This window comes from Alligator sinensis, unplaced genomic scaffold (genome assembly GCF_000455745.1).
Source record: "Alligator sinensis unplaced genomic scaffold, ASM45574v1 scaffold633_1, whole genome shotgun sequence".
Lineage (NCBI taxonomy): Eukaryota > Metazoa > Chordata > Crocodylia > Alligatoridae > Alligator > Alligator sinensis.
The window spans coordinates 395,003-413,020 of NW_005842280.1; the positions used below are offsets into that span (position 1 = coordinate 395,003).

The window sequence follows — 18,018 nt, forward strand, 5'->3', positions numbered from 1 at the left end:
TGAACCAGATGGGGCAACTGACAACTGACACCCAGAAAAAAGCCAACCTATTAAATAGGTACTTTGCGTCAGTGCATTGAGGCCTTTTACATTTGTTTGAAAGAGGAGTATTACAATCTTTATTTAAGTAGCCTCTAGGAGCCTCCTTCCTCACATCTGGCCACTGTTTAGGATTTGTCAAGAGTGGAATATATATTGAGATAAAAAGCAATTTCTTCTTCAAGCGATTAGGTTTAGTTTAACTGGAGTTCTTTGAAGTGTGTAGTCCACATCTATTCTGTGGTTTACCTTCTTTCCTTGCTGTGACGTTACTCCTTTTCACACTTGTATTTCTCACTGGAAACAAAATAGTGGAGAGTAAGCCCGTTCTGCTTTTTATTCCCCTTAGATAGACAGAAGAAATAACTCAGGACAAACGGGTAGCCCTAAAAAATATTAATGGGCTATTTTCTCACACACATGAAGGACTACTTAGAAAATCTGGATACATACAAGTCCATAGGGGCAAATGCGATGCACCCGAGGGAGTTGACTAATGTGTTTGCAGAGCTATTGGCCATTATCTTTGACTGCTGTACCTGGCAGCACAGTGTGGGGAGTAGGGGAGCAGCCAAGTGGCAGGAGAACAGGCTAGGAACTATTTAGAAAAGTTTGACTTGTACAAGCCCATGGGGCTGGACAGGATGCACCTGAAGGTACTGAAGGAATTGGCCAATGTCATTGCAGAACTGCTGGCCATCTTTTAAAACTCATGGTGAATCAATAGAGGTCTTGGATAATTGGAAGAGGGCAAATATAGTGCCTATCTTTAAAAAAGGGAAAAAGGAGGATCCGTGTAACTACAGTCTCATTTCAGTCCCTGGAAAAATCATAAAGCAGGTCTTCAAGGTACGAAGTGTTTGGAGGAGGTGGTGGTGATTAGGAACAATCAGCATGGATTCACCAAGGGCAAGTCATGCCTGACCAACCTGATTGATTGCTTTCTGTGATGAGAGGTGACTGGCTCTGTGGATGCGGAGAGACCAGTGGATATGATATAACTTGACTTTAGCAGGGCTTTTGATACAGTCTCCCACAACATTCTCACAAGGAAGCTAAGGAAGTATGGGTTAGATGAATGGTCTATAAGGTGGATAGAAAACTGGCTGGATCATCTGGTTCAGAGGGTAGTCATCAGTGGCTCAGTGTCTAGCTGGCAGCCAGTATCAAATGGAGTGTCTCAGGGGTCAGTCCTGGGGCTGGTTTTGTTCAGTTTTGTAATTAATGATCTGGAAGATGGGATGGAGTGCACCCTCAGCGAGTTTGCAGATGACACAATGCTGGGGGGACTAGTAGATATGCTGGAGGGTAGGGCCAGGATTTGGAGAGGCCTCAACAGATTGAATGATTGGGCCAAAAGAAATCTCATGAGGTTCAACAAGGACAAGTGCAAAGTCCTGCATTTTAGGACAGAACAATCCCATACACCTACAGGCTGGGGACTGACTGAGTAAGCAACAGCTGGGCGTAACAGTGGACAGTAAGCTGAATATAAACCAACAGTGTGCCACCGTTAAGAAGAAGGCTAACAGAATACTGGGCTGCATTAGTAGGAGTGTTGCCAGCAGATTGAAGGAAGTGATTCTTCCCCTGTATTTGGCACCGGTGAGGCCACATCTGGAGTAGTGTGTCCAGTTTTAGCCTTCCCACTACAGAAAGGATATGGACAAATTGGAGAGAGTCTATCAAAGGGCAACGAAAATGGTTCTGAAGAGAAGCTGAGGGAACTGTCTCTAGAGGATGGAGCTAGACAGTTCTCAGTGGTGGCAGATAACAGAACAAGGAGCAATGGTCTCAAGTTGCAGTAAGGGAAATTTAGGTTACATTTTAGGAAAAACTTTCTCATGAGGAGGGTAATAAAACACTGGAACAGGTTACCCAGCAAGGTTGTGGACTTTACTTCCTTGGAGGTTTATAAGACCCAGGTAGACAAAGCCTTGGTTGGAATGATCTAGTTGGGAGTAGTCCTGCATTGAGCATGGGGTTGGACTAGATGACCTCTTGAGGTCCCTTCCAACCCTAATTTTCTATGATTCTGTAACATGCCCCAGAATATAATACACAACTTGTCAAGCAGGCTGGAGAAAATGTTTCCAGAGTTATGGCTACATCGATCAGAAACAATAAGGTTCAGCTACTCAGCTGCCTTTCCTGCTTAGGCTCTGAAGTAGGAGGAGAGAGACCAGGAGCAGCTAGCAGACAGTAAAGTGGCCCTAAGAAAGGTTAGCTTGATTAGTAGAACATTGAGACATTGAGTAGAGACGGTTATTAACACTTGTCAAATGGAGAATAATGAACTATTAAGTCAATTGGCTCCCTTAGCTGTCTGGATAGTAAAATCACAGCTGCTGCACAGTGGAGCAAGAAAAGTAGGGTGCTTCTATTCTGGTCAGAGAAACAGCTTCCCTGCTTAATACATGTACTACAGTTTGGGGTGGGAGAGGTATGGGGAAGGTGCCTGTTTTATGTGAGGAAAATATGGTAATTATTATGTTCTCAAGTGTATGGAGTTTGTGCGCCAAATGTGGAATATACATGGAGAAAACATGTTGAAGAACTCCAGTTAATATCAGAGTAAGTACATTTTTACTTGCAAATATATGCATGTTTAATCTTGATTTTTATGTATGAAATAGTAAAAGTAATGTCCCCTACATGCAGCTTCTGCAAGTAAGAGCAAAAAAAAACTTTAAGTACTAAGATGATACTGGAGTATTTAAAATGTAAATGCTTTAAATAGTGGGAATTCCCCTCCAGATGGCACATGGTGTCCTGGCAAGCTGTGCTGCACCCATGCCATGGGACAGCTGTTGTGCGGGTGCTAGGGGGTGCAGGGGAAGGGCGATCCCCACTGCCCCGTGCTGTGTGGGAAGGCTCTGCCATGAGCCCTCAGAGGCCCTGATGTCCGCTGCTGCAGCCGGTGAGTGTGGGGCCTAATTTTTTTTAAGTGCCAGGAGGCTGGGGCTGGGCAGGGCAGCTGTGGGGGCTTCTCCCGTGGCTCCCCCTGCCTGGAGAGAGGCAGGCACAGCCGGAGGAGCTGTGGGAGAACCTGCAGCCGCCAGGCTGTCTGCCTCTCTCTGGCCTGTCTGAATCTCTGAACCTCTCCGAATCTTTTCCAAATCGATTCAGAGGCTTTGGATTCGACTCAGATCTTTTAATTGGTCTACCTATTAGATTCAGAGATTTGGCTGCTGAATCGGGCTGAATCTCCTTCGAATCGAATCAGTGATCAAAGCTTTGCACAGCCCTGATAAATAATTGATACAATGTATAATTCTTCCACAGAACTAGTTCAGTGCAGCTATCATAGCATTTATCATTTCTATTTTAAAATGATAAGGGAAACGGAGGCTAGTATCCTTCAGGAGTTAGTACCCTATGGTCTGTGGGCCAGGTCTAAGCTATTAAGCTCTGACCTAGACTGGGACAGCATGCGGGATCAGGTGGCATGCAGCTGTTCTGTGCCACCTGTCCCCTCTGCAGTGCCCCCCTCCACTGCTCTCCCTGCTACTCTCTCCCTGCACTTACATTTGCTGCAGAGGGGTTGGGGTTCACTGGCAAAGGTAAGCACAGGTAGCTCAGGGAGATTTGTAGTCTTCAGCCGGAGGCCAGATCGCAACACCTGAGATCAATTGTAAGGCAGTCAGTGTCTAAATGAGAGAGCAGCTCTATTTTTTTTCTTTTCTTGTTCAAGCTACTTCTCCCACAGAGCTTCCTCTCATAGCGACTCAACAAGCTTTGGATCATGCCCAAAGTTACTTAATTTGTGCACAAGGTGGATAGGATTGCATCTGTGAAGTAAATAATTAAAACATCATTGACCTATAGCTAGACAACCATATGGCTTCATGCATTACTAGGCAGATGAGCACTGTAGTACATTTCAGGAGCTCCAGGAAGTAATTGGCCTTATATTATAAATACTAAATATTTAAAGAAAAAGTTTAAGTACTTTTTTGTAGCCTTATGTATCTGAGGATCTGGCATTTTTATTTGATGTCACGATAGCTAAGGATGCTTACATATACTATAAGAAAATTACTGTAAATTAGAAACTACTTTTGTAACAAAAATATTTTAATAACAGGGAAACTAGGTTTAAAAGAGAGATACTAACTTTTATTTTGAAGATACGAATCACCTAGAAGACGGTAAGTTTGTACATTAATATGATAATCAAATTGTGTTAATTAAATATCAGTGTCATTCTGTAGCCACATATATAGTATTAATTAAATATATCTGTAATGTTCTAAAATGTACCTACTCTTTAACTTTTTAATCTAATCCACTAGGCCTAATACAGACTTTGTGGTAAATGTTCATTTTTTTTTTAATACCTGGAAAACTTTAATTATTGTACCTTTCAGATATTCTAATTAGTTTAGTCTGTAAACTGGGGATAATTAGAACCTTAGTGAAACAGAAGATATGAATTTGACCAGTGTACCAAAATTATCACAAGTAAAAATACGTTTAATACATACTTTCTGCTAGAAGTACTGGAAATCTGTCAGATTTTTTTTATTTATGCTTTTTCATAGTATAAATAACATTCTTTCAGGTTGTTATTTAGAATTTAAGTTAACGCTTTTATTTGGAATGAAAAAAATCCCAATGCTGAATGTGGCAAAGATATAATGGTAAGATGTTTCTTATTCTTTTCTGTCCAAGGAGTACAGGTGGTTGGTGCTTGAACTAAACAAAGCTAATTGAGGGATTAATACAGTACAAACAATAATATACTATACTGCCAATGGTCATACACAGTATAGAACTGATGGTACTGCTAGTGTTAGTTTGTTACTTGTTTTATAATGTATTGTGTTATATGATATTGGTTTTCTAATGGTATTAAAAGTAAAATATTTTAACTTGATATTGTATTTAGTCTGTGTGTACAAGTTTTAAGATCGTTTTCATATATGCAAATTGATACAAAGATAATTTCTAAATTCCCATGTTGGTACTAAATTACATTAATAATTAATTAGTTTTGCTGGGACTAAAGTTTCAGCCTTTTTGCAAGGTATTGGCTGCTATGGTTTTTTCTCAATGTCTTTTTTTTTTTTTTTTAGACTACTGTCATCAGATATTGTGTATCCATAGAGAACTGAACAGCTCATGTGTAGACTTTTTTTTTTAATTCTTTCCCGAGTACTCCTTGGGTACTAATTAGTTTAATGTTAGGCCTACTGTACTGTGGAGCAAACCATTTTATAGGTTCATTTCTTTTCAGGACTCATGGTGAATAAATCAAAAGCAGCTTTGAATTGTGAGAACTATAAATATGTTAATAATGTAAGCCACTTTGTTTGTTTTATTTTTAAATGTCAGCATGGACAATATTTAGAATTGTCCCTCACTTTTATGATGAAGTCAGTGCATTTAACATGGAGGGTTAGAATTTTGATTTAAAAACAAATTTCATATCCCTTTCCTTTCTGTATGTGGGAGGAAAGATCAGAACCTCACTCAGTAATTTAGAAACAGTACAAGACTTAGTCATCAAGGGCTAGATCTTAATCCAACTATTAGATGTACTGTATAAGTAAGTGGTGCTTATGTATCAAAAGAGTGTTCCTATTTCATCTTGCTTAAGCCCCTGAACAGTCATTAGTGGAAGAAGTAGGTGAGTTCTCCTCACCTCTTTTTATGACTTGACCTTAAAATGAAGGTATGCAATAAAAGTAAAGCTGTTTTTTCAGGGTGTTGAGCAGGGTGGAATAAACGTTCCTATGTTGATAATAGGAGATGCCTAATTGATAGAACAGGACTTGGCCCCAAAAGTCTGCTTTGCTTTTGCTGTTGGCATGGGTATTCTACCTATATGTTTAAACAGTAAAAGACATAAGACAGTTACCTATGTGCTTTTCATGCAAGGTACGCAACAGGGGAGGGAAAGGGAAAGTATAGAAATGATAGTGAAAGTAATGTTGGATCTGTTTTGCCTTTTCATTCTCCTTGCCTGTCTTGTTTTCCTTATGCAGTTTTCTTATATGAAGTGAAAATAGATCAATTTGTATGAATAGGTAGGGCACTAGAAGACTGATTAATGGAGGGCCAGTGGCCAATAATGTAATAATTTAATTTTGTAAAACAAGGCACCTGATTTTGCATGAGTCACTGACATCCAGCATGCAGAACCAGCTTTAGTGCAGGTTTTCTTTGGCTGGACACTTGGTACAGTACAAACTGAAGAAGGATCATTTCAGAGAATGAATTGCTGTGCTATTTACATCCAGCCTGAATCACAGTGATTCCTCCTTGTAGATGAGTCCTGGAGTGGAGTCCTAGAATGGTTCTTTGTTTCTATCGTGGCATTCATAAAATCTTGCTCTGTCAATCTTTTCAGCAGTAGAAAGTGGAAATTCTGTATTGCTTCTACAGTTACTGTTTGGGGGGCCTCCTTTTATAAGAATTTCTCCTTATTTCGCAAATAAAATCTGGTTCCAATGATCTGATTGTTTGTCTGATAGCAGAACAGCTTCTTAAGGGACAAATGTACATCTTTTCTTGAGTTTTAGCCAGTGTGTAGTTGTTTGAATTCTTTGTGGTCTTGGCAGCTCTCAAGACTTGGCTGGGTAAGAGTTGTAGGGAAGTGCTAGACTGTTGTGGTTAGAGATTTGTCACTGCCAACTTGATGGACGGCAGGATACCTACTTTTTAAAAAGAAGCTCGTGTACACTCTGTGCTCAAGAAATCATTGACAATATCTTTCCAAGTATTGTTCTGTTACTTTTTCATGTTTGGTTATGATTATTGAAAAGGTTATGGTGAGACAATTATTGCACAGTATTTAGTGGCCTCAATCTGGCTAGTGATCTGGGTAAAACAGAAATGACCAGAGTTGTATTGACTGATGATCTCCTTTGGTGATCGCTGGAATTGAGACTCGGGATCTTTTGGTGTCATTCCCGTGTCATTTTCTTCTGTAGAATGCAGTGTATTTGAGTGGGCATGTACCTGGGTTCTTCCCAAGTTTCCTTCAGCTGGCTTCTGTCCTGCTGCTTCTTTGTCCCTGTCTCCTTATCTCAGTCCCATTTTATTTTTTCAGCCCCAATCTCTGCTCTTCAAGCTCCTTATCCCATTCCCAGTCTCCTTTCCCAACTGATCCAAGTGATTCTTCTTCATTCTGGCTCTTCCTCAGATTTGTCTTGCTTCTCTCCAGGTTCCCAGTCCTGTTCTCAACCAATTAGTGTCAGTTTCTCTTCTTTATCTAGCTCCTCACCTGATCTTTTTCTTTGCAGTTGTCCCTGCCCTGAAAGTTTGTCTAACATCTCTCCCTATTATAAGGATGGTCCAACAAAGGATATCACCAAAAAACCCTTGCATCTTGCATAGTGCTGTATGCAGTAGTCTGTTGCTGTTCCCTTACCTACTTCTGACAACTAAGCAAAGAAGTTTGACCAGTACTGTGGGATTTTGGCACTTGCCCAGGATTTTGGGTTGGAACCTGTAGCTTGTGGAAACAGTATAATTCCAGCCATAGTCTGTACCAACCTGTTCTAAATTTATTTGAGAGAGATTTTATTATGATATGAGAGGGTATTAATCTTGGTTCTCAACTGACAGCCACTTCATGGAATAGATTATTATTCTGATCCATTACTTTAAGGCTGGAGGAATGACTGGCTAGGCTGCAGTTCTGCAGAGAAGGGCCGGGATATTACAGTGGATCAGAAGCTGAATAGAAGCCAACAGTATGCTCTTGTTGCAGAAAAAGCCAACATCCTATTGGTTGTATTAACCAGACTAACATCTGCAAATCAAGCAAAGTGATTTTTATGCTCTGTTTAGCAGTGGTAAGGCCTCTTGAAGTACTGTGTCCATTTTGGGGCCCTACATTTAAGGAAAGATGTGGACAGATTAGAAAGTGTCCAGCAGAGAGCAACAGAAATGATTGGTGGACTGGAAAACAGGACATATTTAGAAAGATTGAAAGAATTAGAATTATGTAGTCTGGAGAAGAAAAGACTAAGGGGAGATTTGATAATAGTTTTCAGATACCCAAAGGGTGATTATATAAAGAAGATGGAAATAGGTTTTCTCTATGGCTTTAGGAGATGGCAGTAGGAGCAGTGAACTCGCACTGCAGCAGAGGAAACTTAAGTTGGATGTTAGAAAAATACGATTTCACTGTGAGGAAGGTTAAGCATTGGAATAGGCTCCACAGAGAGATTGTGGAATCTCCATGCTTGCAAATGTTCAGGGGCAGGTTAGACAGACATTTGACTTGGATGGTTTAATGAGAGATGCTCCTGCCTTGAACAGGGCGCTGGGCTAGATGACTTCATTGGTTGCGTCCAGATGAGCAGGGGTGTGTGCTTGCAGTGGCACGAATAGTAGTGGCACAGATTTGTGCTGCTTCGTGCTGCAGTGCACTCCCCTACATGTATTCTTTGTTGTGGGACACGTCCTGCTGTGGGCAAGCTGCCCTTGCCCAGCTCCTCCTGGCTCCTAGTGTGCTAGAGCAGAGCAGTTGCAGCACAGATGGAGCATAGAGACTCTGGCCATCAACTAGGGCATCTCACTGGAGAACCAAACTTCTGTTTTGGTTAGCATGTGCTGCACCACTTTTTTCCTAGCACTTTTTTTTTTTTTTTTTTTTTTTTTGTTACCAGGAAATCCCAGTAGCAAATTTTGCCCCTGTACTGTAAATCTGCAGCATGGGGCATGTTTTAACGTTCCATGTGTGTGGTTTGTGGCACCGCAAAGAGGTTTGTGATGCCACAATCCGCATGTCCCGGCTTGTCTGGACACGGCTGTTAGGTCCCTTCCATCCCTACTTTCCTTTGATCCTATGTCTTTACCTTGGTTACATCTTCTTCCTTGGCTTACCCACTGTCTTTCAGATCTATGGGGGTATTGTAATAATACCATTACTGTAGAAGCACAGGTATCATAGTGGATAATGGTGCCAATAGCAGCACCATTATTAACTCCTTGAAAGGTGTATGGCTCTGATGGATGCAAGTAATTGATGACTGCAGAGAGGCTTGTTCTGGGAAACCAGCAGTTCTTCCTGTTTGTAGAACTACTTTTAGAACCTGACTGCTTCAGTAGTTGAGCACCATTTTTACCCCTTAGCCCAGGGGTGGGCAAAATGCAGTCTGCGGGCCAGATGCGACCCACCAGGCCATTTTATCCAGCCTGCGAGGCCCCTAAAAAATGTAGAAAATTAATATTTATCTGCCCCTGGCTGCCTGTTATGCGGCCCTTGATGGCTTGCCAAAACTCAGTAAGCGGCCCTCCGCCTGAAATAATTGCCTGCCCCTGCCTTAGCCTATGTTTTGGCTGCATTTGGGCTAGTTATCAAAACTAGACAATTGTTTCAACACCACTGAACCTCAAACAATGAAATTTGGTGGATAGCCCGCTAGCATTTGGCCATAATTTTTTTTTCTGGTCCGTGTACCACTTTTTCCCCAGCTACCTGTTTCAATGAACCACAGCAAGCCAAGATCAGTTGGAGAGTGTTGATCTTCATTTTTACTGTAGTTCCCAGACTTTGAAATCACTTTTAGTAGTAACCTACTCAAACTAGACTGAGATTACTCATCCTATATTCAGTGTTAATGCATTTTAACCATAATTCTTTGACTTTTCTCAGAGTCCTACTATCCTACCATACCTCAAATCCACTAAATGGTATGCTTTCTTTAATAATATATATTCATGATTCTCCTTAATGACACTGTGTTTTGGTTAAGCAAAAGACTAGCAAAATCTGGAAATATACACATAATCCCAATGATAAGAGAATTCCATGTTTCAGTTATTCCTTAAGAAAAATGCTCCCCCACAGTTTTGGAGGATCTACAAGGCTCTATGACGGTATTCCACACAGCACCTGCTATCTTAAACAGGTCTGGGCTCCATAAAATCTCACAAGTGTGACAGTATAAGTATAGTGTCTTGCTAGTTCTGCTTTCTCCTTAATCTCGTATATTCATGGAATATATTTACATTACATGGTTCCTTCTTCTCTCCTTTGCTGCCTTCAATGCCAACCATCCTGTTTTCAGTACCTATTCTGAAGAGGGATGAATTGAAATGACTTGAATTTTCTTTTTTCCCATGGAAATTGTCAGGGTGACAAGGAAAGGCAGGCTGTTTCAGGCTACCACTCTGACTGTCCAGTTGAAAACAGGAATCAAAAACATTTCCATCTTCCATTCCAACTGCAAGGCACATTTCTTTGCCTTGGTCATCTTGGTAATATATTAATATACCACAACCTATATATTTATGAAAAATAACACCAAATTAAAACAAGAACAGTCAAATCTTATCCTCTGTTCCCCTGACTACCCCGCCCCCCCCCCAGCTCCCTCCAAAACACAAACAAACATACAGCTAGGAAACAAATGGACAGAAAATGCTTACCAAAATCTCCCAGAACAAAGCACTCTACTTCAAATACTTCTCTTCATGAAGAGAAGGTGAGCAAACGTGATACACTACTCAGGTTTCTTAATGTACTGCTGCAAGACACTAAGATACTGTTGTGATGAGTGCTCTGTAAGAATCTACATAGAATGCAATAGAGTGTTGGCAGGTACATTTCAGATAAAGTATAGATTGCTATCTAGTTGAATAATAATTTCCTTTATTCTACACTTCAGGCTCAATTCAAGATAATGCAAGATAGACACCTCTCATGCTGACAGTATCTTAGACATCTGATTTGCTCAGTAAAAGATTTTTTTCCCCTTGAACAAGACCCTTTCATACCTTTTATAAGACCAGTTACAATTATTTGAAAGAGAGCTAGGGGAATATGTTTAGATAATGGCCTTTCTCTTTTCTTAAAAATCTAGTAACGGCTTCACTAGTTTCTTTTTCTTTCTTTGTAATTTTTTTTCTGGATCAAATTAACTTGGATCCAAAACCTATAGTGTTTTTTTTCTGTTATGGCTGCAGATAACTGTCTTTGGCTGTCAGTAAATGTTTCTCTTGGCATATGATTAACAGGGAGCCTACAACTGACAAATCCATCTCTGGGTAGTATAGTCATGAAATCTACCTTCTCTCAGAAAAAATGTTGATGTCCTTTTGCTAGATTAATCTATCATAAATCTGTACATCTACAGTATCTTGACTGCTGAACTACAGCAACTGGATTTCATGAAGTTTAGCTGCCGCCCTCCACCCCCCAAGGCTCCTCTCTGAGAAAGCATTTGTTCTGGACTTTGCCATGTATCTATGTATCTCTTAGTGACAACCTGAATACAGTATAAAATCAAATTTGTGTGTGTACTGTCCAAAGAACTAATTATTTTGCTACTAATTTTTGGTAGATTAGTTTGAGGTTCCTTGAAGATTTGATAAAACATTGAATAACACTGACATGGTGCAGCAGCAATTCTAAATTATACCATAGACATCAAGGGCCAGATGTAGATCAATCTTGTAGACTCCTAAACAGGACTTGGGCAGAATTTAGGGGACTCAAAACATCTTCCAGGAGAGTGTTCTAACATAAGGCTTGAGAATAGGCAGGATTTTCCACCCAGCCTTTTAAGGGTAGTCCACTGTGCAGACAGGAGGGCAAGATTCATGGGGCCAGAAGGAAAGCAAGCAAAAAAGAGCATGACTATGCTCTGTGAAGAAGGTAGTCCTCTATGAATCCTGGAAATTTTTTTTTGCCAGTAATTGGTTAATGTAAAATGCAGAAACAGTCCTCCCCCCCCACCCCATACTAATTTTGTGTACATCTGGATACCCTAGTTTGCTATCACTATAACTACTATCAAATTTTTGTAACGCCTCTTTAAATAAGAGCTAGTTTAGAATGCATTGGATAAGTATAGAAAAATACTTGTTCAATTGGTTTTAAAACTATCTGTTTTGAAATTTAACACCATAAGCACGAAGCATCTAAATTGACATAGTATAATTTTGTTTTAACAATATTCTTAGAGGTGCACCGATACATTGGTCCCATATCATATTGGCACCGATAAAAGGAAAATTGACATTACCGGCAATCAGCTTTTTTTGGCTGATGTGGTTGATTAATGTGGTTGATAAATGTCACGTGCATGCACAGCCGCAGCGCAGTCTGGCAGCATGGAAAGCAATGTCCGGCTGGTAAGTCCTGTTGTGGGGGAAGGAAGGGGCGTGGGTGGGGCAGACCAAGGTCCCCACAGTGAGGGAGGGAGTGGGGCTAGGGCTGAGGCAGGCTCTGCACAGCCAGGGCAGGGCATGAGACAGAGGGCAGTGCTGCCCTCTTCCTGGTGGGTGTAGGGGGCAGTTGGACTGGGCTGTGCTTGAGGTGGGCAGTGGTGGTGCTGGGAAGGGGAGCTACAGGGTGGGCTACAGCCACTCCAGAATTTGCCACAACCTTCACCATTGTAGTGCTACTGTCGCCTGCCCCAAGTGCAGCCTTGGCCCAGCCCTCCTCTGGGAAGACCCTGGCACCGTCCCCAGCCCCAGCCCACAACGGCAGCCCGCCCTTGTCCTGCATGCAAATCCAGGGGGCACATGCCCCCCATACCCTCCCAGGGTGCATCCCGTGGCCTGGCCCCCCCCCCCCCCAATCCCCCAGATGAGCTGCTTGTCTTGTGCCCCAACCCATCTCGGCTGTGTAGCTCCTGCCCCAGCTCCAGTGCCAGCCCTACTCCCTCCCTCATTGCAGGAGCCTCGGTCTTCCCCCCCTCCACCCATGCCCTTTCCTTTCCCAATGGCCCTTCCCCAACAGTGGACTTACCAAATGGACACTGCTTTCCATGCGGTTGGGCCGCAGCAGTCTTATTGATATCAGCTGATATGGCTTGTTAAAAATTGGCCATTGGTATTGGCCAAAAAAATCTCTATCTGTGCACCCCTAAATATTTTACATATATGTTTGAAACTCTGTTACTTTTTATTGTTGGAAAATTGAAATATTTTTAAGCATTTTATTGTTGACACATTATATTTTGAAATTTATAGTAGGTTTTTGCAGTATTTTTTCTTCTCTTTACATTTCTTTCAGTCTCTCCTGAGGCAGTGGGATTCCTTTCAGCTGTTGGAGTGTTTATTATCTTGATGTTACTCCTTTTCCTATATATTAATAAAAAAATGTGTTTTGAAACTGTTGCTGGCTTCCCAGACCTTGATTCAGGATACAGCGCAAGAAAGAATTCACAAGACAAACTTTGTAAGTATATGAACTTTATTCTACTTGATTTTGATGTATGGAAAGTTAATACACACTTTTTTTAGTGTAAATAAAGTGGTCCACAGGAGGAAAATGCATGTTATTGTATGTAGATGAATTTGAGGATTGTGTACCATCTGGAAGAAAGACTGCCTCTTTGATTACTGACCTACAGAAACTCTACACGTCTCCATGGCTTTTGCATGTGAGAAGATGCTTCTTTTTCCTTATGTCTCCTGAAACATTGAAATACTGCATGGTTGTCTGTAATAAAAATAGATTTAGGTAACAGGATTGTTGAGGGAGATGCACACAACAAACCAAGTTAATTTTCTAATGCTTTTGCAGAATAGGAAGGCTGTATAGTTAGAGAAGGATTTTAAAGGAAATCAAACACCAGAAATTGAAATATGTCTCTTTACTGACTAATAAATTAGTTCTAGGCCTTAGCTACTTGGAAGAAAGCGCCTATTTAGCTAAGATAGCACCCAGACTAGTACAAAACCAGCCAACCAACCAACTCCTGCCCCTCCCCTCTCCTTCTGCCAAACAGCCCAATAATATTACACAAAATAAATAAAACCCTTAGAAATGTCACCTATCAAACTTTTCTCAGGGGTCGGGAATATGTGTTTTGTATATACCTAAGTTTGGGGGTCAGTGAACTGGATACCTTTCTACTTTGAGGCTATGATTATTCCATTGATAGCTGAGATTAGCTCACTTCTGAAGAAGAGACCAGCCTAAAATAAGGGACTATGGAGTATTAAGTGATTGATTTGCTTACTGGGACTCTTCTCTACTACCTCCTTCACAGCTGCTTCTCAGAAGGCAGGGCTAATTTTGGTTTCTGAGCTAGTGATTGAGGTTTCTTGTAGCGGTCAAACCTTTTAACATAGGAACACAGAATGAGAAGGAGTTTCTGGGTCATTGTTCCAGTCTCCTGTGATCACAGACAACCAGGTGTAGTCAACATTTGTCCCAAAGGTTCTACAAAAAAATCTATTCTGGCTCTTTTTGTAGGTCACAGCCAGAAAACGACTGATATAAAAAAGGCCAGCAACCCTAAGGTGTGCCACAGAGTGCAGGAGAAACAAGGATGTACATTTCTTTTTAACAAGTTGGCCTGCTGTGGACCAAGTATTCATAGCCAAATTCATCCTCCTTTTTTGAAAGTCAACAAATATTTTAAGTTAAAAATAATTCTTTTGGGCATGTGCTGTTGTGCTATTATATTAATCTGAAGTAATTCATGGTTGTTTTAATTAATTTAATACATATTATTTACATTTATTTAAAACTTCTTCTTTGCAGGTATAGAATAAAAGTACACATTTCTTTTTTCCCCACACATTTTGTTTTTGTTTTGTTTTTTCTTTTTTTCCAGTAATCCATTGTATTATTGCTAGTTGTTCCTGAATTATGGCAAAAGACTTCACGTTTTTACAGTGGAAAAATATTGTATGACGCGAGTTGATTTTTCACTTCATTTTGAGGATTTTTCTGCCTTGATTTATTAATTCTTTCAGTGCTTACAAAATCTGGGGAAAGAGCAAAGCTGCTGTGGCCCTGGTTTATATAACTGAGATAACAAAGCTAACTCACCATAATATTGAATTTGGCTGTGCTTGAAGAATTCACAAAACAAAAGACTTTTCTACAAAGTGCTTTGGTGAATAAAGAAATTAGACAAATGGCATTTTTTAAAAACTTTCAACAAAATCTGAACCTTCCTTCTGTGTCTTCTCTGGTTGACACGCTTAGCAGTGCTGTAGATGATCTGACCAGTGCTGTTGGAGAAGTTGGTTACTGTGTAGCTGATTCAGTCACAGAGCAGGTAACGAGTATGATTAATGGCTTTCGCACAGAAGATGAAAATTTTAGAACACAGGAAGATAAAGCAGTGCCAGTTAAAGATGAAGCTATAACGTCATTACCAGATTCTAAGGAGACAAATATGAAAGAGAACTTGTGTGCTACCGAAGATAAAAATAAACAAACTAATTATAATTCATTAAATGTTGCAAAACAAGATACAGCTCAAGACAGATCATCCCATTATGTCAAGGACAAACACCAATATCAGTTAAAGCAGAGTGATGCTAATAAACACTTCAGTGATAAGGAAGACTTGGAAAAAGTAGGAAGACCTGTTAAAAGCAAAGGAGAGAAAGGAAAGGAGTACTTGGTAAATGAAAAGTTCTCAAAGGACAATAGTCTGAAGAGTAGTAAACTTGTAGCAGAAGAATCTGTCATTAAGAAACCCAATAGTGGGTTGCAAGTCATATCGGAGAATTCAAAGAGACACTTGCCTAAAAAAGGTAAACCAAGATCATCAGCAGTTGATTTTAAAGACCACAGAGAAGTTCATGGTACAAATGTGTCCAAGCATTTGGAAACAAAAGTAAATGAAGCACAAAAGCAAAGCTTTTCAGAGTCTAATTTGAAAAAGGCACAAAAAGATTGTGTTAAAGAAGTGAAAGAAAATAAATGTAAAGCGTTTTCTGATGGCAAAGGACAACCCTTAATGAAGCATGAAGAAAACGCCTCAACTACCCTATCAAAAGAAGGTAAAAAAAGAAACTATAAAGAAGCAGAAAAAAATGCAAGAGAAGTAAGTAGTATGAAAACAACAGAAAAAGGTGAGGAGTCTTTCAGCAAATTGTCTTCCTGGCCTTTTCTGCACCTTTCACTGCTTACTACTATTACTTCCCAATTTACAGATTTCACTATAACACCTCTTTCTTGTCAGTGGAATCTTTTATAATGTGTTTTATTTGCTGCCTAATTGCCATGATGTTTCTTAAAACCCTAGCTAGTTTTGTTTGTTTTTGGTCTATAGAACTCATGGTTAAATACTTTTCCTCATTCTTAAATCTTCTTTGTTCCCAAATAAAAACTATTTCTTCTTTTTCCCAAGTGCTTTGTGTGCTTTCTCTTGGATACTGAAATTTTTAATGAAAGTCTTTGCTTTGTCATAGAACGCTTCTAAAATTCTTTTTACCATGTCAGTTTCCTGGATTAAAAGTTATATAACACTTGATATAGTCATCTGAACTCTCTTAAGGGATGTATTCAAAGTATCTTTGTTCTTATTGCATATGGATCAGCCATATGCATATGGTTTTTAAGATTTGAGATTATCTTAATTATAGTATTTTTTTCAAAACAAAGTTCTAGACTGAATATATTTTATTTATTCTTTGTAAGCAATTGCAACCATGTCTTTAAAACGGCTGTCTAGAAAATAGTACGTGAGGACTTAAAAATAAATAAATAAATAAACAAAAAGACTAAGATGGGATTTTGGAAGCTTATGACCAGGGATCTGGGTTTTCCATTTGCCATAGAAAAACTCCAATTTTCTCCTTGCCATAGAAAAACTGCAATTTTCTCCTTTAAAGGACAAAAACGTAGGAAAATCTAAGTTTCCTTTTGCAGGCTGGCAGAGTTCCAGTCTGCAGGGGGCTGCTTGGGGCTGGGGTGGTGGAATGCAGGCGTGCTCCTAGCTGCCTGCAGGTAAGTCTATGTGGTGGGCATAGGCAACGTGGGGGAGGGGTGGAGGACAGACCGAGGCGGGGGCAGCAGCAGCTATGGTAAGGGAGGGATTAGGGTAGGTTTGGCAGCTGGGGCTGGGGGCGCTGCCCAGCTGGGGTGGTGCAAGGGGCCGGGGTGGGAATGCACAGCTATAGGGCCCAGCTGAGGGAGCAGGATGGAGCCAGGTGGGGGAGGTATGTGTGCGGCTCCTAGTGGTGGTGGCACTGAGCTTCACTGTCCCATTCTACCCTTCTGTGCCAAGTCCCACTTGCTGGGCTGTACACACACACACACACACACACACACACACACACACACACACACACACGTGTTTCATTTTAATCGCAGGAAAACAGATTTTTGGGTCTTTTCATCAGAATTTTGGATTTTTTACCAGATAAAACCAGGATCCCTACTTAGGACACACAAACATGAATTTCTTATACCTGTTTTAGGATGGAAAGTCTTGTTTCTAGCTTAACAAGGAGGTAATTTTAGAGTAAAATAATGTTTGAAGACTGGCAATTAAAAACCATTAGAAATAAAAATAAGTGAAAAAGCTGCCCCCTTTTTAAGGAAGATTATGATCTCACAGGGGAAAGATATAAACCAACAATACATAAAATGTGTTTTTACTATAGTAAGCTTATAAAATATGATAATTGTATTGATTGAATGCGACAGACAAAACCTGGTGTTTTAATAAAATTAGCATTAGGCTTTATATTTCTGTGCTATGAGACCAAAATCCTTCTCTTGGGGCTTTGTGTCCTCAGGGACATGACTAAAGTAATTTTTTGATGCATTATCCTTACTTTTTCAGTGGGTATTCACTTATTGATTTGCTAATTTCAGCCATTCATATTGCATCTGTAGGGTGAATTAATAAGTGACTAATATGGAATGTGATTATAGTATACTGCACCACATAAACACAACGTATATTTTCTCTTGTTGGAAATGGTTTGCTGTGAAGGAGAAGTAGTTTATGGCACTTGGATAAGGAAAATAAAAATATATTGCCTATGGTAGCAAAAGGGGAAAGTAAAAGGAAGTTCTTCAGTAAGTACATGAGACCTTTTGGGTAAGTTGTCAGGTAAAGAGAGTAGAGAAATGTGAAAAGGCAAAGGCAAAATTAGAGGCATAAAGCACAGGGGATTTTAGGTTCAGTAAAAGGATTTTGTCTTTTATGGGAAGAGATCCTTTTTTTTCTAGACCCTAGGACAGGGGTTAGCAACCTCCTTACGAACCATGGGCTATCCATTGTGACCCCTTGCTGTACCCCAATTCCTGCT

General features: G+C 40.2%; 1 protein-coding gene across 5 annotated transcripts in view; it reads left to right on the plus strand.

The window, feature by feature from the left end:
- The window catches only part of SYT14 (synaptotagmin 14), a 166,096-nt gene that overhangs the window by 51,091 nt on the left and 96,987 nt on the right, over nt 1–18,018 (plus strand). For 4 of the 5 annotated variants that reach the window (XM_025209305.1, XM_014521968.2, XM_014521969.2 and 1 more), the window contains one exon: nt 13,022–13,186. In XM_025209305.1, the coding sequence (XP_025065090.1) occupies nt 13,022–13,186 (165 nt within the window). Of the gene's footprint in view, nt 1–13,021; nt 13,187–14,500; nt 15,829–18,018 lie in introns of those variants that run through there. The other variant, XM_006027975.2, reaches the window with a different exon arrangement.